Below are 23,893 nucleotides of genomic sequence, written 5' to 3'. Positions count from 1 at the left end.
TTGACTAATCCTGGCTGAAGGCATCTATAGCCAAACCCTGAAGACAACGAACCAGGAATTAAAACAGGTAACTGGTATTTGAGGGTTGTGGCAAATGCATAGATATGAGGAATACCCCACCAATCACAAAGCCACCAAAATACAAATGAATGAAAATATTACTCCACTGGGTAAACTCGTTGAGTTGGGAAAGATGATACACTACATGGTTAAAACTACCTGGTACAGGAAACACCATGAAACAAATATGATTGTGGGCCCAAAGAGATTGATTACTGTTAGAAAATACAAGGATCTCAACCATGTACTATTTTGGTAATTTATATGACCTATCATTGTTGAATTATCAGAATGGATCATGACTAGATGATTTCTGGAGAAAAGAAGAAATTGATCCAAAGCCTAATGAACAGGAAGGAGTTTGAGGAAAATGATACAAACACTCTCCCACATATCAACAACCCAAAGCTTCCCAGTAATCAACCCACACACCCTAAGTCCTGAAGAGATGCATCCATGAATAGATTTAAATTTGATTATGGAGGAGGAAGTGGGACACCCACAAATGTATGAGCCTTATCCAACCACCACTGGAGATCGTCCACCATATAGAAAGGGATATAAAAACATTTACGGGTTCCCAAGCAAGGTTCCATTGGTCATGGAGGAATCACAAATGACCCCAGCTGAGAAATATGAGAGCAGTCACAGAAGAACACATGCTCAAAGAAGAAAATTAAGAAGCAGACAATGTTCCAAATGGCCAGTTCCACAGTACAGAACCAAAGAGGAGAAAGTTGGGCCCAACTGAGATAGATGTTGAAAGAAACACCAGGTGAACAAACTGTTGAGTAGGATGAAGGAAAGGCTTCTCTAATTTCTTCAACCAGCCAAGCCAAGTGGCTTTGAGAAGGAACTGATGAGTATGATAAGCTGCCTCCCATTCAGAATAAGTGAGAAGTCAGTCATCCACGTAAAATTGAAAGTGCAACCTCAGGGCACAAAAATGTGGAGTGAAGGTTTGCACAACCCAAAAGAAAATGTAGGGTGCCAAAGCCAGTCTAAAGGGTAGGGTACAAAATTAGTATAACACCCCATAATAGGCAAACTGAAGATAAGGATGAAAATGCACCAATATAGGAAAAAATACCAGTGAAGAACAAGGTAGGTTTTCATAATTAAGCATAGAGCATGAACATATCAATGAAAAGGGAGGAAGGTATGAAGAGATAAGGCAAATCCATCTAAAATCTCAATGAACCCAAACGTTGGAGATGAAAGGGCTCCACTGGCAAACAAAGGTCACAAGACAAGCTTCAACTGGACCCAGGCATATTGGGTATTCACAGGAACCATTGTTGGCATATCATGCATCATAATGAAAAACAACAAACAGTAGCACCATGGGAAGGAAGGAAGCACAGGCAAGTGCTGGAAAAGGGAGGGTTAAAAAATAGGAATCTATGGCATGCTTGGCTCCAACTGGAAAAATTGAGCCATCAGGTGAGAAAGGGTAGATTGCTCTTGGATCAAAGCTACCTTCAAGTCCAAAAACTCTGGGATAGTATCAAATACAAAACACATCATAAATGAGACCAACCAAAAGTACCATAAAAAAGGAGCTGGGAAACAGGTCTTTTAAAATATAGCATCACATACCAAAATGTTCCTACAACAAATAAATCACATTCACAGCATCAGAAAAACCACTGCAGAAATGAGGAGGTAGAAATCTTCCTCATTAATCCTCTCAGGGTTCCTGTGATGAGCCTCAGATAGAAAATGGATAGGGGAAAGGTACTCCAAAAGACTTGTTAAGATAAGACAAAAAGAGCAATACTGGGCATTGATACAATGTACAAGTGATTCAAGTCCTACCCTCCAAATAGGCAAAACTGAACTTAACAATTGTTGGTTCAAGTATGGACGGTATACCCAAAGATATGAGAAGGCGGACTGATCCAAAGCCAACTGGGGATGAGGTATATTAATGCCATTACCTAACTGAGAGGCAAAATGCTCAGTGTGAACCTGAATATCAAAGAATGGGGGGAAAACTAGGTAAGGCTTGGAGTCAGAATCATATAACAGGGAATGACGTAAGTCATAAGAAACAAAAGCAATAGACAAAACATCACATACCTGAAAAATGAAATCCAAGAAAGCCAAACAGAATCCTCAGATAGGGTTTGGGGAAGGCATGGCAAACTCTGGGGATGGGGGAAAAAAATCAAAATCCTCATCAACCTGGTTAGATTCAAATCAAAATCCTCATCAACCTGGCTAGATTCAAATCAAAATCCTCATCAACCTGGCTAGATTCAAATCAAAATCCTCATCAACCTGGCTAGATTCAAATCAAAATCCTCATCAACCTGGCTAGATTCAAATCAAAATCCTCATCAACCTGGCTAGATTCAAATCAAAATCCTCATCAACCTGGCTAGATTCAAATCAAAATCCTCATCAACCTGGCTAGATTCAAATAATTCAGAGGGAAGATAAGCTACAGCAGGAGAAAAAGGTTGTCTAGTATAAGGTTGTCTAGTATAATGTTGTCTAGTATAAGGTTGTCTAGTATAAGGTTGTCTAGTATAATGTTGTCTAGTATAATGTTGTCTGATATAAGGTTGTCTGATATAAGGTTGTCTAGTATAAGGTTGTCTAGTATAAGGTTGTCTAGTATAAGGTTGTCTAGTATAATGTTGTCTAGTATAATGTTGTCTAGTATAAGGTTGTCTAGTATAAGGTTGTCTAGTATAAGGTTGTCTAGTATAAGGTTGTCTAGTATAAGGTTGTCTAGTATAAGGTTGTCTAGTATAAGGTTGTCTAGTATAATGTTGTCTAGTATAAGGTTGTCTAGTATAAGGTTGTCTAGTATAAGGTTGTCTAGTATAAGGTTGTCTGATATAAGGTTGTCTAGTATAAGGTTGTCTAGTATAATGCTCAATCTCCCTGCAAATAAAGGCCGACAAACAGGTCACCCGCACCTGTGGCCTGAAAAATAATACATACCTGAAGTGTTAACATTTACTTCATAATTTATGGTTGACACCACACAAACAAGCAAAATGTTTCAAAACAAAACATGGATAAATCAAACATTTTTGAAATAAAGTGGAAAATGTTTTTTGAAATAAAGTAAATGAAATTAAGTTAAACCACTTCAAAAATTAAGGAACAAATAGAAGGACAACTCGAGCACTGACAAACAAAAAGTAATGGTTCGGAAGTAGCAGGTAGAGGGAGTCATGTACGTCACATGATAGTACTGCTCTCTTACTGGTGGAGAGATAACATATGATAATTTGCATGAGCAACATGGTGGAATCTTCGATTCCAATAATAAGGTGCATTATAAAAAAAGTTTCCATATAAAGGGCAACACAAACATCATATCAATGGATGGAGGTACTATATTAAAATACAGTGACCTTACTTCATCTGTAATCATATCAATGGATGGAGGTACTATATTAAAATACAGTGACCTTACTTCATCTGTAATCATATCGATGGATGGAGGTACTATATTAAAATACAGTGACCTTACTTCATCTGTAATCATATCAATGGATGGAGGTACTATATTAAAATATAGTGACCTTACTTCATCTGTAATCATATCGATGGATGGAGGTACTATATTAAAATACAGTGTCCTTACTTCATCTGTAATCATATCAATGGATGGAGGTACTATATTAAAATACAGTGACCTTACTTCATCTGTAATCATATCGATGGATGGAGGTACTATATTAAAATACAGTGACCTTACTTCATCTGTAATCATATCGATGGATGGAGGTACTATATTAAAATACAGTGACCTTACTTCATCTGTAATCATATCAATGGATGGAGGTACTATATTAAAATACAGTGACCTTACTTCATCTGTAATCATATCGATGGATGGAGGTACTATATTAAAATACAGTGACCTTACTTCATCTGTAATCATATCAATGGATGGAGGTATTATATTAAAATACAGTGACCTTACTTCATCTGTAATCATATCGATGGATGGAGGTACTATATTAAAATACAGTGACCTTACTTCATCTGTAATCATATCGATGGATGGAGGTACTATATTAAAATACAGTGACCTTACTTCATCTGTAATCATATCGATGGATGGAGGTACTATATTAAAATACAGTGACCTTACTTCATCTGTAGTCATATCAATGGATGGAGGTACTATATTAAAATACAGTGACCTTACTTCATCTGTAATCATATCGATGGATGGAGGTACTATATTAAAATACAGTGACCTTACTTCATCTGTAATAATATCAATGGATGGAGGTACTATATTAAAATACAGTGACCTTACTTCATCTGTAATCATATCGATGGATGGAGGTACTATATTAAAATACAGTGACCTTACTTCATCTGTAATCATATCGATGGATGGAGGTACTATATTAAAATACAGTGACCTTACTTCATCCGTAATCTAAGTCCAAGATACAATCATAGCTATATTGCTTAACAATTCATTATATGATTTCAAGAATTAAAAAACATGTGAAACACACTCCATGTAATCAGTTATTTTTCAACATGACTTACAAGACTAAATGTCTTCCTACTGCCTAAGATCTCAGCAATCTTGGAAGCTCATAAAATGACAAAATGTTAAGGAACAGTAGCTATACTGCAGCTGAGTTAAAATCCCCATGCAGCTCTATTGTACACGAGTCTAAAGCCCTGTGTAACTGTACTGTAAATGAGGCTAAAGCCCCGTTTAGCTATACTGTTGATGAATCTAAAATCCTGTAAACCCAAACTCTTAAACCAAAACACACAAACTGCTCAAATATGATAAACTTGTATGTGTAAAAACAGCTGGTACGGGTAGAGAAAGCACTACACAGAGGAGTGAACAACATTTTGACCTTCGGTCATCATCAGGTTCATCATAAATTGATAAACTTGTGTACATAAAACAATCACAGATGTAATGAAAACTTATAAGCTCAGATCCAATTTTTTTCTTTTCTCAAAATTAGTTGACAGACATTTAGTTGAATAACTTCATATAAAGACAAGTGGTCGAGGATTTCTTTTTAAACATGACATTTTAATTGCATATAACAAACACTTTAGCTTATTATTGCTAGACTGAAGTAAATGATTTATTTTTCACAAACATATAAGTGGGAAAAAAATATTTCATGGGTACTTCTGAAAGTCTTTATTATATGTCTAGAAGATTTTTTTTTGGGGTGTTTCATTTTAAACAAACTTGTACATACACATACCTAAAAACTGTAAAAAAATATAATGCAAATTCCATATAATACAAAAATGTTAAGATCTTCAAATATTTTCAAATGTTTGAAGAAACAATATTCTGATTTGTCATTAAAACAGAACAAAAAATTGCAATACAAAGGTTAAATGTAACATTTCAAACCAAGTCCATGTTGTTACACTTTCCATATTGTGAACACTACTTTTTACTACCCATATTACTCCACTTTCAGTTAATCAATACCATTATTATGGTTTATATATTACAACACCTTCAATTAATAATTACATTCCAGTACCTGTATTACACCACTTTCAACCTAATTAGCATTACATTCCAGTGCCGATATTATTACTTGACTTTCTATTAATCAACACTACATTCTAGTACCTACAGTGCTCTACCTTCAATCAATCAACATTACATTTTAGTACCTGTATTACACCACTTTTAACCTAATCAACAATGCATTCCAGTACCTATAATACTCCGCTTTCAATTAATCAACATTACATTCCAGTACCTACAGTACTCTACCTTCAATTAGTCAACATTACATTCTAGTAGCTGTATTACACCACTTTCAATCTAATCAACAATGCATTACAGTACCGATAATACTCTGCTTTCAATTAATCAACATTACATTCCAGTACCTACAGTACTCTACCTTCAATTAATCAACATTACATTTTAGTACCTGTATTACACCACTTTTAACCTAATCAACATTACATTTTAGTACCTATAATACTCCGCTTTCAATTAATCAACATTACATTCCAGTACCTACAGTACTCTACCTTCAATTAGTCAACATTACATTCTAGTAGCTGTATTACACCACTTTCAATCTAATCAACATTACATTCCAGTACCTACAGTACTCTACCTTCAATTAATCAACATTACATTCTAGTAGCTGTATTACACCACTTTCAATCTAATCAACAATGCATTACAGTACCGATAATACTCTGCTTTCAATTAATCAACATTACATTCCAGTGCCTGCAGTACTCTACCTTCAATTAATCAACATTACATTTTAGTACCTGTATTACACCACTTTTAACCTAATTAGCATTACATCCTAATACATTACTCCACTTTCAAAGTAATCAACTTAGACTCTAGTATTTAACACTCCACTTTTAAAATAATCAACATTATATTCTGTTACTCCATTTCCAATCTTATTAACATTACATCCCAGGATTTATACTTCAATCTCATACAGGTCATTATCTTGATTTGATTCACTAAACCACTGCAGGTTCCATATTCATTCAACTGCAAATCCTTAAAGAGTCACTACATAAAACCCAAAACACTAAATCTTTCTACTGGCAATACAAGACAGAAGTCTGGCTCCTTCAATCATACATACGATTGTAGATTTCCTGTCCAAGCTTTATATATGCTAAATCCTTAAAGAGTCACTACATAAAACCCAAAACACTAAATCTTTCTACTGGCAATACAAGACAGAAGTCTGGCTCCTTCAATCATACATACGATTGTAGATTTCCTGTCCAAGCTTTATATATGCTTCCTTTTCAGCAGGTGTCATCCGTACCACATGTTCAGGTGTGACAGCATGCAGTGGTATTCTTTCATCACCGATAGTCACTAAATCTTCATCATCATCATCATCATCACTTCCCATTTCACCAATTTCTACAATGAAGAGAAAAACATTCAACAATGTTCTTGAAATCAGTTACATTTAAATAAATACTTTCTCATATTCTTAAAAGTATCTCAACAATATGCAATCAAATAAACAATAAAAGGTTTGAAAAACAGAGCACAATTTTCACAAAAAATTGCTTTTTAGCAATTTAGCAATTTTTAGCAATCCAGTACTATTCTTGTTAAGATATGGTGTATGATGCAATTTTGCAACTAAAACAGAAATCTCTCTCAATTCAACATTTTAAAATTGGACCTCCAACAACATAAGTAATAATTTTCATATACTGAAAATTTATTTCAGATGAACAATTACCTCTCACATAATTAGTCATTCTCTTCAATGATGCCCTCCGTATGCAAAGTTTTTCTTTATGCATGCCACAAGTCTTGTACCCCCTTTAGTATATTCTAACATGTCTCATTATACCCACAGGACATGGTCTGGGGATCACTGACCCTCCACTTCAAACCCACAGGACATGGTTGGGGATCACTGACCCTCCACTTCAAACCCGCAGGACATGGTTGGGGGATCACTGACCCTCCACTTCAAACAGGACCACTGACCCTCCACTTCAAACCCGCAGGACATGGTTGGGGGATCACTGACCCTCCACTTCAAACCTGCAGGACATGGTTGGGGGATCACTGACCCTCCACTTCAAACCCGCAGGACATGGTTGGGGGACCCTCCACTTCAAACCCGCAGGACATGGTTGGGGGATCACTGACCCTCCACTTCAAACCCACAGGACATGGTTGGGGGATCACTGACCCTCCACTTCAAACCCACAGGACATGGTTGGGGGATCACTGACCCTCCACTTCAAACCCACAGGACATGGTTGGGGGATCACTGACCCTCCACTTCAAAGAAAAAAATATATGCTCTTGTAGGGAGAGGAAAAAAGAAAATATGGAAGGAATATGGATTGGATAGAGAGAAAGAAAAATCACTAAGAATATCAACTTAAGATTTGACTTTTGCTTTCTCTTCACTCATTTCCTTACCATCAGAGTGTGAGCACATGCATGTCAGTAAACAACTGAACAGTGGATCAAGTGAGATACAATGACCAATGTAATTCTGCATAATTTTTTTCTTTTATGTCTCATTATGGTTGAATAATGAATATATAGGATAATTTTTTTTCTGTTTTTCTAATTAATATTTATAAGATAAATATATAAACAGAATAAATTTTTCTGTTTTTATAATTAATATTTATCATGTGATAAATTACTTTTAGAAGAAACATTTTTTTAATTTTTGCATCTTAATTAGATAATAAAAATAATATTTTCTTAACTATATTATTCAATATTTATTTTGATCTAAAATGTATTTATATTTTGTGAATAATTTAATAAAATTTAAAACATTTCTTTGTATGGGGCATGGGGAGTGAATTTGAATAATGAATAATGTTTTTAATGAATATTGGTTTTAATGAATAATGTTTTAAGATTACATTAGTTATTTTCATTTCATTGATTTTTTCCCCATTTTTGAATTGATCAATTTTTACCCTTTTCTGTTCCAGATCTTTCACTTAATAAGTACAAAGATATTAGTAAAAAAAGACATGAAAGTGATTGTCATAAAATCAAATGCTTAAAATGTGGAAAAGTCATGGACAATGACTATAAAAACAGACCACAGTTATCTGTTGAAGAATCTCAAAAGAAAATATAAAGTTTTTTTGTTCCATTTCCTCTACATCATCACCAGTGATGGAAATCAAACTAATGAACAGTCAGTAAAAGTAAAGAGAGATTCAAACTCTCAAAAAAACAGTTTGAGTGACTCAGTTTTGACAAGTCAAAAGCTCTGTTCAAAAGTGTTACACAACTTTCAGGAAGAAGCTCTTTTGGAAGAGGTGGAACCTCTCATAGCAAATTCTGATTTGTCCAGGAGATGATAAAAATGAAACTATTCAGAAAGATTAGTCGGCAGAAAAAGCTAGTGGTTTTGAATTTGCTGGTCCACAACAACCACAACTTTCCGAATTACCATCTCGAATTACCTACGGGATTCAATGATCATTTCAAGGTAAGTGGTATAAAGAATTCCCTTGGGTATCTTATCATCAAGATTCTGATTCTGTAACTTGTTACCTTTGTGAGAAGTTTGCTCCAAAATCTTGCAAGACATTCACATTTGTTAAGTGATCAACAACGTCCTGAAAGTATAAGCCATCAAAATTCAATGACAGCATGGATCTGTTCAAAAGCAAAAGAAATTGTCAGAGCTCTGTACTAGCTCAAGCCAAAAAACAAAGGGAAAATGAAGTACAACTGAACAGACTATCTTTCAAAAGTGATAGAAACACTCATTTTTCTTGCTAAGCAAAACATTGCCATTAGGGGTAACTATGAAGATCATCTTAATGTATATGATTCTTCTGATTTAAATCCAGGAATTTTCTTGAACTTTTGCACCTGTGGAGAAAGGATCTACCATGGTTTAAGGAAAAGTTGACAAAGCTTGTTAGCTGACATAAACAATGCTTGAGTTGGGATATTCAAAATGAAATTTTGAACCTGGAATGAAGCCACAAATTTGATGGAAAACATTAAAAAAAATAATTAAGGAAGAACAAGATATCAGTTTCAAAGAACTGACCATTTCTTGTTGCTGAATCCCAATAAAAGATGCTTTAGAAGCTGGATTTGCATCAGCTACTGCAAATTTTGATATTCCAACCTCTTATGCAAAAAACACCATTTTTTTTCCCCACTGTTCAAGTGTTTAAAGAGCAAATTCAATCTCGTTTCGATGAAAATTATCAAAAATATTCTTTGTAGTCTCTCTTCTGTCAAAATGCAACCAAATAAAGTAGATGCTACAGATGATGTCTCATTGCTTTGCAACTTTTATGGACTGAATAAGAATCAATCATCTTCAGAAAGAAAAATTGTGGTTGGTCTTCTAGATCAAAAAAAGCAAAATCCCCATTTGTCTTGTGGATATAAATTGTCAACATGGATTTATGAGAATGATATTTCTCAACTCCTTTCAACTTAATCTCTCTTGCCACAAATATTCAGCACTGTTCTAGCCATATCCTTCCTGTTCTGCTGAAAAATAATTCTCTGCTTTACATCAGATCAAAACTTACTTTCTACCATTGGACAAGAAAAACTGTCTCATATTGCCATTTTGAATATTGAATGGGAAATAAATTTTGTGATGGAGAACAAAATGAAAGAGATAATCAATGCTTTTGCTCATTAAAAAATTGTGAAAACTTATTGTTTATTTTAATTTTATTTGGTCTCATATGCATTAGAAAAGTAAAAACACCAGCTGTAACAAAAAAAATTATGTTTACAGTTTTTGATTCTTAAAAGCAAATATATGTTGTTACTTTTTTGGAGCAAACAGGATACTGATAATTTATGTTTACGTTTTTTTGATTCTTAATAATAAAGATATGATGTTACTTTTTCGGAGGGGTCAGGGTATTAACTTCCCTGTTAGGGTTGGTTGGTTGGTTTGGTGTTTGTGGCACAAAGAAGCTTAGCTATCTACGCCAACATCTGATAAAAAAGTTAAAATTAAAGTAAATTTAGTAACATTCATAAAAGGAAATTAAGGTAAAACAAAACAAAGTTTAAAAAAACAAATAGCATAAAACCAATGTTTTCATCCAATCTACAGCAGTAACAGAAAAACTACAGTAATACAAGTTGTAAAGGACTTTATGTAACATTGTAATTACCATAACTCGCCAGGAAAACTAAGTAAATTCAAAAACCACCGTCAGGCCTTTCCATTACTGGTTCTGAGATATTTGACATTATGGCCATTTTCAGAAAGTAAAGTAATGAAAGTTTTAAAATACTTGAAGCAAAATTTTAATTATAACTCGTGAGGATGACTAATAGGCAGTTCAAACAACAGAGTCAGTCACTTGAAGTTGGCCTTTCCAGTCCTGGGTTTCTAGTTATTTGGCGTTACAACCATTTTATAATTTTAAACCGAACCAGATGGGCTTTGATTCTTAAAAGGGAATCACATTAAACAAGGACTAATGTATAAATTAAAAAACTTAAATAGCATTAAAAAGATTAATGGCCTTTAAACTAAAAACTTTTTTCCAAGGTGGACAGTGTCACCATCACCAATGACAGTGTCTAACCTTATGGATAAACCTTGGGACAGAACATGTTTAAAATGGTGTCGTCATTAAGAGTCAAAACAGCAGCAAGACAGTAAAATGTGGCTAATTGTGACCTCAGTGTTAGACAGACAACACAGTAGTGCATCAGTTCCAGATAAAAGAAAACAATGAATTAAGAAACTGTGACCAATACATAGTCTAGTTAGAACTTCCTCTTTCCAATCCTTACAGAAGAAAGATGGCCAAAGTCCAACATAGGGTTTTATGTGGAAAAGCTTGTTTCACGTTGTTCACTCCAAGTTGACTGACTGCCAACTGGCATGGAGCCGAGACTAGAATACAGGACCAAAGTCCATGTATTGAACAGGCACAGCAGTGATAGTGCCAGAGCAGATAGATTTAGCTACAGTGTCGATGAGCTCATTCCCATCTACAAGGTCTGTTACAAAAATACGCGGATGGACATCATAAAACAAAATGTACTTTATTTAGAAGTTACAGGTCTGGGACCCCTTCAAAGTACTCTCCTCCCCAACGCACACACGTATCCCAATGGTGTTTCCACTTGTTGAAACAGTCCTGGCACGCTTCTTTTGTAATGTCCTCCAGCTCCTTCATCGCATTTGCCTTAATCTCGGAAATCGTCTCAAATCTTCTTCCTTTCAAGGGTCTTTTGAGTTTGGGGAACAAGAAAAAATTGCAAGGAGCAAGGTCAGGTGAGTAGGGGCAGTGGGGAAGAACAGTGATCAAGTGTTTGGCCATAAACTCACCAGTTCTGAGGGATGAATTTCGCAGCAACACGGTGCATCTTCAATTTTTCGGTCAAAATCTCGTAACAAGATCCAACTGATATCCCACACTCTTCAGCAAGCTCCCTGACAATCAGACGTCGAGTTGCCCGCACCAGGGTGTTGATTTTGTCGATGTGTGGGTCGTCAGTTGACGTGGAAGGACGATCATAATCTTCAACGGACTGTCGACCATCCTTAAAACGTTTATGCCACTTGAAACATACCGTACGCTTCATAGCAACATCACCGTAAGCCATGTTAAGCATAGCAAAAGTTTCAGTCGCAGATTTTCCAAGTTTAACACAAAATTTCACAGCAAGTCGTTGCTCCTTCAGGTCATTCATTCTGAAATCCACCAAACGAAAAAATCGCACTTCACTTAAAACTGCGTAGCTAATACACAAATGAAGATATCTGCAATCGGGAAATGGCGTCGTAATCAGCTGATCCATGTGAACCTAGCGACAACAAGCGGATTCCCCTGGAACCAACTGGAACCGCGCAATTGAAACAGTCCACATATTTTTTGAACAGCCCTCGTATGCCAACATGGCCTGGTATGTCAGAAAAACTGGACAGAAGTAGATGTTAAAGAGAAATGGGCCAGTCAACTTTGAATATTGGCGAGAACAGGATGTGAACTAACATGAAGCGATTCCAGGGCCAGTAGAGAACTAAGCGAGTCAGTATAAATAGTGTAGTTTGGCATATATCATTCAGCAGCAAACATAGAAACAGTAGAGGGGATTTGGCGTGCAATAACCAAACCACAACAAACCATGGCAGAGCCCACACAGTTACTTGATTTCAAACAATCTGTATAAATAGGAATGGAAGAATGGTTCAAAAGATGTTCAGCAAATAACAGACAGTATTTCCAATCGGGATTGTCTTATTTTCTCAGATGATTTAAAGATAAGTCACATTTGGGGACTGTAAGTAGCCATGATGGGATGAACTGACTAGAAGACATAGCAATGTTATCCAAGGACAGACCCAATTCATTCAACTGCACCTGGATACAAAGGCCAAAATGAGCAATGGCAGATCATTTGTTCTGAAAAAGTAGGCCCACCAAGGAAGGAAAACACAACCCCAGATGGGATGCTTTGGTAAGGAACAAAGTTTTGAAGCATATAGTTAAGACAGTTGCAAATGGCGGAGGTGCAAAGAAGGTAAATGAGACTCTGTATAAGCTCTGAACTGGAAAGCCCCAGTGCAGAGCCAAAGTCCATGATGATGAATGGGGTCCAGCTGCTTCATGTGTGGTATAAAGGTCAGCTTACAGTCAAAGATAAGCCCCAAGAACTCTGTCTCAGGCATCACAAGCAGCATAACTTCACCAATATGGAGTTCAGGATCAGGGTGAATACCCCATTGACAGCAAAAGTGCATGCAAACAGTTTCAGAGAGAGTTATAAGAAAATGATCATTGCTTTGTGGGTTATTGTCAACCCTCTATGAAAAGTAAAGGACTGGCTAGGTGCATGAAAATTAGTATAAGAACTAGTATTGAAAAGAGAAAGGTTGTAATCAGATAATCAGAGAGCATAAGCTCTACAGAGCAACCCCTCCTATCAATATCAGCACTTCCTCAGAGGAGATGACATCCATTAAAGTCCCCCAGGATTAAAAATGGAGACGGTAACTGTTCAATGAGAGCATCAAGGTCTGATTAATCATAGGTCTCTCCAGGTGGCAGGTAGAGGGAACAAACAGTGATGGTACAACCCAAGGAAACACAGATGGCTACGGCCTCCAAGGGTGTGTCAAGTGGCAAACAACAGTGCCACCCCTCTATGCACTCGTCCATCGCACAGCCTGTCATTTCTGTACAAATAACCTCTGAAAAGTGACTGTATTGGCAGGTTTCAGAAATGTTTCCTGTAAGGAAAGACAAACAGGATGGTAGGAAGCAATCAGTGTTTTGATGTCATCCAGATTAGAATGTAAACCTCGACAGTTCCTTTGTACCATTTTTATTTATGTGTAGGCAAATTGGGTGGATAACCCTTCTGTTTATGACCACGTCTTTTTTCTTTACCGTCTTTATTCAAGGGAGGTCTGTCGACCTATACAGATCCTGCCCTGGGTCGATTGGGCAGGTATTTGCTGTAGGAAGAGGATACCAGTGACTGAGGATGTGAATGAATAATCATTTTGCATCTTGAGGTGGGAGAAAATGTACCTGAGGATATGCCTGTACTCAGAACCAAAGGAAGTGGATCTTGTGATTTAGTGGAATGTATGTTAGGCAGAGATATCCTTGACAATAAGAGAAACACATAATGATCAAAAGAGAGGAACCACACAACTTTTGCACTAAGTATACTTTGTTGTCTGTTTGGATAATTCTTAAGACACCAGGGTGGAAATTGTGAGGTGTAGAGTGGCTAGGCAAAGCAAACTGTACTTGGTAAGTCAACAGCATCCAAAACCTCCTCATGGGGTATCAACATCAAAGTGAAGGTACAATGAGGATCATATTGTCTTCACCTCAAATCTAAGAATCAGGTATTAAATCCCACACAGATTACTGGTTGTGTCACAATAATCATCACAATCTATCATTATGAGAACTGTCATCCAGTATTGAAAGGATGCCTATCTATCACATGAATCATCTCCCACAACTGTGGCAAATGTCAGTACCATCTGAAAGCAACAACATCCAAGAGAATAAATAGTGAAGAATAGCATAGGAACAATTCCAAGACATGTACAGAGCATGTGGGGGAGGAAAATAGACAACCTGAACTTGAAGACTTATGATGATTGATTCACATGAATCCAAAATTCAAACCTGGGAACCAACTTCCACGAAAAGGTAGAATAAGGGCTCCCAATCAAAAGGAGGCTACATCACAAAGTAAGTTGATAGCTCAACTTAATTGTTCTTGTAAAATGGTAAGAAGAGACCCCATCAACCAGCTAGGTGATGGATCAACTCCTTAGTAGTGTTGTGATCAGGAAGCCTCATAAATTAGCAAAGGGATGGGGGTCATATACTGTGGAAACCATGTTGCATCTATACCAGCAGAACATCACCACTCTACTCCCAATTTAATGTTTATAGCCAGCTCTTTTGTGGAACCCATTCACAAGGGTACCTTTCCGGTCAACTTCCCCAGCAGTTTGGAACTTGAAAGTGGTAAGGAAGGAGAATAAGAATGCAATGGATAGTCCAGAGAAATGTCTTCATGAGACAGTGACCATGAAACCCTACCTTGAAAAGCAGATCATACCAAGTTATTCGTTCAAAGTACAATAGGGGTGGGCAAAAATCCACCTTTTGGTTTAATCACACAATCCATAGTTCATATGGTTTAAAATGGGGATGTTTATGAAATAATGATCGTGAGGTAAATAACCATCAAGTGATCTTATGGAACATCCTATTTTGATGGTGAATGTGTGGAACTATGGATGAAAGATCATGAGCCAAGATGACTTATAGTGCAGGTTTGAAGTTAAAGAATATCTTGTCAGCCACCATTCACCACAGAGCAAGATCCATGTGATAAAAAATGGAAAGAAAAGCCTATGAAAAACAAAGAAAATGAATAAAACTTACCAGTTAAAGTTGCACCTAAGTCTGGAGCATGACCACAATGAAAGATGAAGCCCAATACAAGATAGTGGAAGATGAACATACTGGGAATAGCCCATTTGCCAGTTTATGGAACCTCCTCCAACAGACAACAAAGGCAAGATGAGAGAGAAAAAACAATACAACAGATTTGATGGGAGGAAACATGGATCAAAGTTCTGAAAGACAAAGGTAGAGAGGAGTAAGCCAAATGAACCAAAAGGCAAATACAGTTTGTAAAGATAAAAGGAAAAGGTCATGAACTAAAGAGAATTGCCAGGAAATAAAAAGGCAATTGCATGTACCACAGAGAGTACCTGTATTAGCAATATAAAAAATGTGGAGCCCTCACTAAATACAGAGATCTATCAGGATCTGGATGAGGGTAAAGATGGGATAGAGAAGGAAAAAAAACAAAAGTAAATGAGGAAGACCCTCCCAAGCTGCCTCAGTCTCAGAGATAAAGGAACAACTTAGATAAAAGAGGATAGTTAGGGTGATAAAAGCATGTAAAATGTCCACAGATCAAGAGGAAAAGGAAGTATGTCATAATGGACAGATGAAACAAGGAACACAAAGAAAGTAGTACAAACAGAGGGAAAGTGAGGACATGAAGGGCCACATTAATGTCCCAATCTGGAAGAGCAGAATGCCTGGGAGGTCTTTAAATCCAGAAGGAATGTATGATCATTGTGAGAACAATAAAAGTAAAACAACCTATGGTTATCAGGAAAAACAGAAGATGGCTGTCCAATATCCTGGAAGTAAAGAAACCGAAGACCAATGGGACAAAGAGTTAGGTGTAAAATTCTGCAGCCAAAGCCATAATAAGCTTGGCAGCAGGAAATCCTGTTAAAAGACCAATGGTGGAAGACTTTTCAGTTGTGCTAGTAAACTTTCTTGGAAAATAGTTTTATTAAAGTAGCTAACAAAAGGAGATTCTACACATGCAGCTGGGTTTTCTTGCCAAGGGCTGAACAAAAGTCAGATGTGAAGATAAGAGATAGCAAGATTAAAATGTATGAGGTAGACAAAGAATGGAGGGAAGAAGTGGAAGAGGGACAGGTGGTAATAGGAGCAGATGTTCTAACCTTAAAGTTTGTGCTGGCTAATAGGGCACAATTAGGAGGACCCAACATGGAGTGAAGTTGACCAGGGAAATTACTCAAAGAAGCAATCAGAAAGGAGGATACACATAAAGGTATTTGTGATATCAGTCATAGTTGAAGGAATCAAAAGTCAGTGTGTGAATGTGGTATAACTGACTAATAGAGGAACAACCTGGTAATGAGGCCTGTGGCAAATGCATCCATGTGGGGAGACAACCACAGATGACAAAGTTCCCTGAAAACGAATGGATGTAATGATTGCTCTGTGGGATAGATTTGAAAGATAGGTGTGAAAGATAATTTGCAATGAAAATGAAAGCACCAAGTACAAGACATGCAATAAGAGCATGGGATGTGTACAGGCCCATTATAGAAGATACAAACACAGAGATCTCTGAACCGAGAGACCCCTTGGTGATTGACATGTGTCATCACTATGGAGCTATATGAATGAGCCATCACCAGACAGTGACAGGAGAAGGTGATGTAATGTCTAATGAACTGCAAGAGGTTCATGAACATTGATATGTGAGACAGTTTTGTTTGCAGTCTTTCAGTTACCATTGTGTCTTTTACAAACAAAAAATCATATTTTTCAGTAAAGTATTTTTAGTAAACTAAAATATGGATTTTTTCATTATATATTAAGTATTTGTTTTGAGTAGTTTGTATGCAAAGTTATTTGCACATAACAGTTAAAGACAATTTTGCTCATCTCAAAAATCTCAAATTTCCTTTGTGTAATCTCTAAAACCTCCTGAATAGATTTCAGACGTTTTTCTCAGTAACATTTTACACGGGATTGACAATTTGACCCACCTCATAACCGCCAAAGAAAAAAATCAAAATGAATATTAAATACCCTTTCATTCTTTCTAGAATGACTTCAAATTGTAACATGAAACTACATTTGTTTATCCTAAGTAACTTTAAGCTTGAACAGTATATTTTTCAGTTTATTATTAAATTTATATTTTATTTTATTTTATTTAATTGCCCTTTGAACTGTGTGTATAACTTCTATCCATGGCATTATGAGTTGTAAACAACTTTGGAAATGTGTAGCTCATGTTATGCCATGGAATTACATTACCCATGAACTGTTTGAAATCGTTTTATTATACTTTTATCATTTTTTATTTTACCTAATTTAAACTAACCTAAAAAGATCCCTATTTATACATTTTAGTTTTGTAATAACAACAGATATTTATCCAATCTTTTCTTTGCTGACACTTAACCCTTCTTTTCTCTATGCTAAAGGTAATAATGAATTAAATAGTTTTTATTTCAATAAATAATGCAAAAAGGAACAAAGAATAACAACATGAAAAAAGTAGACAATTTCCCCAAACTCTCAGAATTATTCTGGCTTTGTAACAATGCAACAAGAGCCATTACAAATTTATCTACCTCATTATTATCTTTTCCATTGGAAAGACATTTGTACTCTTAAGTCAAACTGACAATTCTCCACTCATAACACAACATTATACAATATGTCATTTGAAACATGAGAATGGTGACTTCCTATAGGTTACAGGTAATAATCAAATATAAGTGAGAACTATTATCTAATCCTGAAAGTAAGGATGTCACAGGAGGGATCTGATTTTCTATTTGATAGTTCTGTAACCAAATAAAATTGAAGGATGTAAAATATTATGGCTTATCTAAGCAATAACGATTTTATAGTTAGTAATTTGTGTTTAATTTCTTACATGTTGGATGGGTGGTGGATAAAATAGACAAGATGCCTGAAGAGAATATGTCACTCTAAGGGAAATTCAGGATTTTTAAAACATTGCCTTGCAGAATTAAGAACTTAAATGTTATACACTACTATGGATTATTAGCTGAGATTTTATGCTATACTACTTGGTATAATATAAAGAAACTGTAGTTTGATAACATTTAGAATGTAAGACACTAAAAATTTGTGTCATGCACAGTAAAGGATACCCAAGGCAAGAGGGTTAATGTATAGTTACTTTAATGAGTTGCTTTGTATAGCCTCTGTTAACTTATGGTTTCAACTCTTACTGTGATTTATGTATGTAGAAAATTGTTGCTATTTTCAGAATATTATTTACAACTTTCTCATACAAACCTCCTTCAGTGTGGGCAACCTGTGGCTTTGCTTCCTCCTCAGATTCACTTGTATCACTTTCCTCAGCACTTTCCTGTCCAGGGATAATCGGCTGCAAGCCACTACCTCCTTTTTTCTCATGAGCTAGAAGTGCCTCCATTATGTTGTCCTGAGATCCTAGCAAAGCTGGAGTCTGGGATATATTTGGGCTTTCATCTCTTACAGGTGGTTTTGGTTCTGTATACTAGAAGAAAGAAAATTGTCAAATTATAGTTATGGAAAACTGTTAAAACTAGTGAGCAATCATTCATTAAACACCTTTGATACAACATTCCATTTGCTAAGACTTAAAACTAAGGTTGACCTAATACTGACTGAAGAACATTGGTAAAACAATAAACAAGTTTCAGGTGCTAAATTAAGCTAACACATACATAGCTTTAAATATTATTTAACAACTGACAGCTAGATTTAAAGGTATTGTATGATAATAAATGGAGAGGGTATGACAAGTCTATTGAATTATGTGACAAGTAAAACTATTTATGGAAACTAATAAATCAAAATAGAATTTTTTTTATTATTTTTGACAACAATCAGTAATAGATCAAAGCCACATGTTTCTATTTCCCTTAAAAGCATTAATGATACTGTTACATTCATTTGAGGTTTTTATCAACTAATAATGTAATACATAAAAATGTAAAAAGTGTAAGAAATTGCAACTTTTGTGAAATATTATTTTAAACACAACAGTGGTTTTATTATTTATAAAAATAAAACCTTCTAGCTGACAGTTTTAACACAAGAACTTGAACAACTGTGTGGTTTCCAATATTCAACTGTACACGTGCATGTGCACAACCATAGAAATTTTATGTAACAAATGCTTTACCTCTTAAAATAATGGGAAAAAATTATATCTTATAATATAAATGTACATGGAAATACAATAACACTTGTACATGGACTTTAGTTCAAGTTAAGTGTGAATAGATTCTATATATATCTTCACTTGAAAGGAAACTACAGTGAAGTAAATTAGTTACCCACCCCTTGAGAAATACTAGTATCCAACACAGTGCTCTCAATCATCCATATAGGCCTTTCTTTCCGTTCTTGAACATTAGAGGTTGCATTCGATAGGGAGTTCTCATCTGCAAAGTTGATTGTGATGCCCTGCTCCATACCAAGATGATAATCTCTGTTCCGAGTAGCCTCCCCACTCCAGTGTCCAAGTTCATTTAATCCTCGTGACTGACTAGAACGTGGTTTTGTACCAGCATCTCTGTGCAAAAAGAAAAACAACTGTTTCCTTTAAAATGTCAAAATGCTAATAACTTTATTAGCATGATCACATTACAACAATTTAGTTAAGGCAACAACTACTGAGATTGTATGAACATTTCTACTAGAGAAAATCTAACCCATTTATTAAATCAACAAACTGCTAGTGTGTAGTTTTATATAAAAGTTTGAACACCTATGTGCTAAATGTCATTATTGAACTTTCACTCTCCTGAAATGGATAACATCATAAGTACTTTTAAAACAATCTATAATTCTGCTGCTGTTGTTGTTATCCATGGATAATTAAAAGTAATAAAAGCTTTCTGTTTTACCAATGAATATCATCAACCAGAGAAAACATATGATGTGTACTTACTAAAAATAAAGCAGGAATATTAATATCTTTGTAAGGTATGAGAAGTATTATAACTACATGTTACTTAAAAACTATTATGTTAGTCTTACAATGTGTATCATTTTAACCTTATCTTACTATTATTTCAAAACTATTATAATGAAATAGTTTTTTCAATCTTATAGAAGGAAATTCCCAAGTAAAAATCTAAGCACACAGCTGCAAGCTATTTAAAAAATGAAATCCTTAAGCACAAAATAACTTTAAATATATGCATTTATGCAGAATAAATATAAAATTTAAAATCATCTGTTTACATATTCTACTACATGATATTTTAAGAACACTTATCACAAGATTCTGTAGTATTTTTCCATGATTATTCAATGTGATAACGAGTTATAAAATAGGTAGGAAAAAACTAGTGTGTGTATCAACATTATAAAATTCCTTGTCAATGGAAAATGTTCTTTCTCAATGTTTAACTTAATGATTTCTCTCATAATATAACAAACTGGTGCATGTGCATTTTAAATGTTTTGACAAAGTATGTATGATCCACTAATATTTAATAATTTGCAACTGTAAAGTTAGAAATATATGACAGTTGTTGCTTGGTAAAAACAAACTTGTTTTATCATGTATAAACTTGGAATATTTTAGAGTATATACTTCATGCTTTACTGTGAATTCCTCTGATTTTCTTTCAAACATTCAATAAACATTTCTATTGTAAGTTTCAAACTCAATGGAATATTTTAGAGTATATACTTCATGCTTTACTGTGAATTCCTCTGAATTTTTTCAAACATTCAATAAACATTTCTATTGTAAGTTTCAAACTCAACGGAATATTTTAGAGTATATACTTCATGCTTTATTGTGAATTCCTCTGATATTTTTCAAACATTCAATACACATTTCTATTGTAAGTTTCAAACTCAACGGAATATTTTAGAGTATATACTTCATGCTTTACTGTGAATTCCTCTGATATTTTTCAAACATTCAATACACATTTCTATTGTAAGTTTCAAACTCAACGGAATATTTTAGAGTATATACTTCATGCTTTATTGTGAATTCCTCTGATATTTTTCAAACATTCAATACACATTTCTATTGTAAGTTTCAAACTCAACGGAATATTTTAGAGTATATACTTCATGCTTTATTGTGAATTCCTCTGATATTTTTCAAACATTCAATACACATTTCTATTGTAAGTTTCAAACTCAAAGGAATATTTTAGAGTATATACTTCATGCTTTATTTTGAATTCCTCTGATTTTTTTCAAACATTCAAAAAACATTTCTATTGTAAGTTTCAAACTCAACGGAATATTTTAGAGTATATACTTCATGCTTTATTGTGAATTCCTCTGATTTTTTTCAAACATTCAATACACATTTCTATTGTAAGTTTCAAACTCAACGGAATATTTTAAAGTATATACTTCATGCTTTATTGTGAATTTCTCTGATTTTTTCAAACATTCAATAAACATTTCTATTGTAAGTTTCAAACTCAATGGAATATTTTAGAGTATATACTTCATGCTTTACTGTGAATTCCTCTGAATTTTTTTTCAAACATTCAATAAACATTTCTATTGTAAGTTTCAAACTCAACGGAATATTTTAGAGTATATACTTCATGCTTTATTGTGAATTCCTCTGATATTTTTCAAACATTCAATACACATTTCTATTGTAAGTTTCAAACTCAAAGGAATATTTTAGAGTATATACTTCATGCTTTATTTTGAATTCCTCTGATTTTTTTCAAACATTCAATAAACATTTCTATTGTAAGTTTCAAACTCAACGGAATATTTTAGAGTATATACTTCATGCTTTATTGTGAATTCCTCTGATATTTTTCAAACATTCAATACACATTTCTATTGTAAGTTTCAAACTCAAAGGAATATTTTAGAGTATATACTTCATGCTTTATTTTGAATTCCTCTGATTTTTTTCAAACATTCAATAAACATTTCTATTGTAAGTTTCAAACTCAACGGAATATTTTAGAGTATATACTTCATGCTTTATTGTGAATTCCTCTGATTTTTTTCAAACATTCAATACACATTTCTATTGTAAGTTTCAAACTCAACAGAATATTTTAGAGTATATACTTCATGCTTTATTGTGAATTCCTCTGATTTTTTTCAAACATTCAATAAACATTTCTATTGTAAGTTTCAAACTCAATGGAATATTTTAGAGTATATACTTCATGCTTTACTGTGAATTCCTCTGAATTTTTTTCAAACATTCAATAAACATTTCTATTGTAAGTTTCAAACTCAACGGAATATTTTAGAGTATATACTTCATGCTTTATTGTGAATTCCTCTGATATTTTTCAAACATTCAATACACATTTCTATTGTAAGTTTCAAACTCAAAGGAATATTTTAGAGTATATACTTCATGCTTTATTTTGAATTCCTCTGATTTTTTTCAAACATTCAATAAACATTTCTATTGTAAGTTTCAAACTCAACGGAATATTTTAGAGTATATACTTCATGCTTTATTGTGAATTCCTCTGATTTTTTTCAAACATTCAATACACATTTCTATTGTAAGTTTCAAACTCAACGGAATATTTTAGAGTATATACTTCATGCTTTATTGTGAATTCCTCTGATTTTTTTCAAACATTCAATAAACATTTCTATTGTAAGTTTCAAACTCAACAAACTATTTCTATTTTATTACACATGATAATAAATTTTTACCATATCCTGATCTTTATCAAGCCATTTAAGAACAAAATTGTTCTTGTGTACAGAAGTTTATCATGTAATAAAATTGGTATAATAATCAAAACATTTCCTCCTACTTAAGAATGTATGTTCACAGTTATCAAAAGTGCAGTTATACAGAACTGAAATGAAAGAGGGTTAAAACAACATATATTTTATATGTACATGTATGTGTAAATGTGATGTTAAATAGGTTCTCTTGGCTATTAGATGTTGTAAAAGATAATATTTATACATGTGTACATTTATAATACTCTATGGTCAGAAATATTTCAACAGATGATTTACTTGAGACAACTATTAATGGTTCATACCGTTTAATTTGTGTGACATCAGTTGGTTCAGGTTCTAAAAGTTCTGGTGCAAGCTTAATGTCTTCAACTTCCCGAAGCAGTGTATAAAGAGATTCTATCTGCTCATTGAAGTGTGCTAGTATCATACGAGAATCCTTTTTGGGTAAAGCACTCTCATCTTCTTCAACAGGTTCATTACAGTAAGTACAACGGAATTCATTGGTGTTAAAGTCAATTAGCTGGTCTGCCTCCAAGTCAGTAAATGTCTTCTCACATACTGTGCAACGAAATGATGCTCGGCTAGTTGAATCTCTTTCTTCTGTTTCAATTTTTCTTCTCATGTGATCTAGTTTGTATTTAACAACATTTACAAACACCTGGAAAAACAAAGGTGCATTAAAGTAGGCTTAACTGTATGACTACATGCACATGTCTGTATATACTTAGTAACATTACAGTGTAGATATACAAAACTAGTGAAACATGACTTTGAA

The 23,893-nt window shown here is 34.4% G+C and overlaps 1 protein-coding gene across 7 annotated transcripts in view; it reads right to left on the bottom strand.

Annotated features, from left to right (window-relative positions):
• Positions 1-5,083: 5,083 nt before the first annotated feature.
• The window catches only part of TfIIEalpha (transcription factor IIEalpha), a 52,400-nt gene continuing 33,590 nt past the window's right edge, over positions 5,084-23,893 (bottom strand). For 6 of the 7 annotated variants that reach the window (XM_076452236.1, XM_076452237.1, XM_076452243.1 and 3 more), the window contains 4 exons: positions 23,421-23,776; positions 19,735-19,969; positions 18,703-18,925; positions 5,084-6,958 (listed from right to left, as the gene is read on the bottom strand). In XM_076452236.1, the coding sequence (XP_076308351.1) occupies positions 6,783-6,958; positions 18,703-18,925; positions 19,735-19,969; positions 23,421-23,776 (990 nt within the window). In that variant the 3' untranslated portion in view covers positions 5,084-6,782. The remainder of the gene's footprint in view (positions 6,959-18,702; positions 18,926-19,734; positions 19,970-23,420; positions 23,777-23,893) is intronic. The other variant, XM_076452238.1, reaches the window with a different exon arrangement.

The sequence above is a fragment of the Tachypleus tridentatus genome, chromosome 8, assembly GCF_004210375.1.
Source record: "Tachypleus tridentatus isolate NWPU-2018 chromosome 8, ASM421037v1, whole genome shotgun sequence".
In the NCBI taxonomy this organism is placed as follows: domain Eukaryota; kingdom Metazoa; phylum Arthropoda; class Merostomata; order Xiphosura; family Limulidae; genus Tachypleus; species Tachypleus tridentatus.
This window is presented reverse-complemented; position numbering and strand designations above follow the sequence as displayed.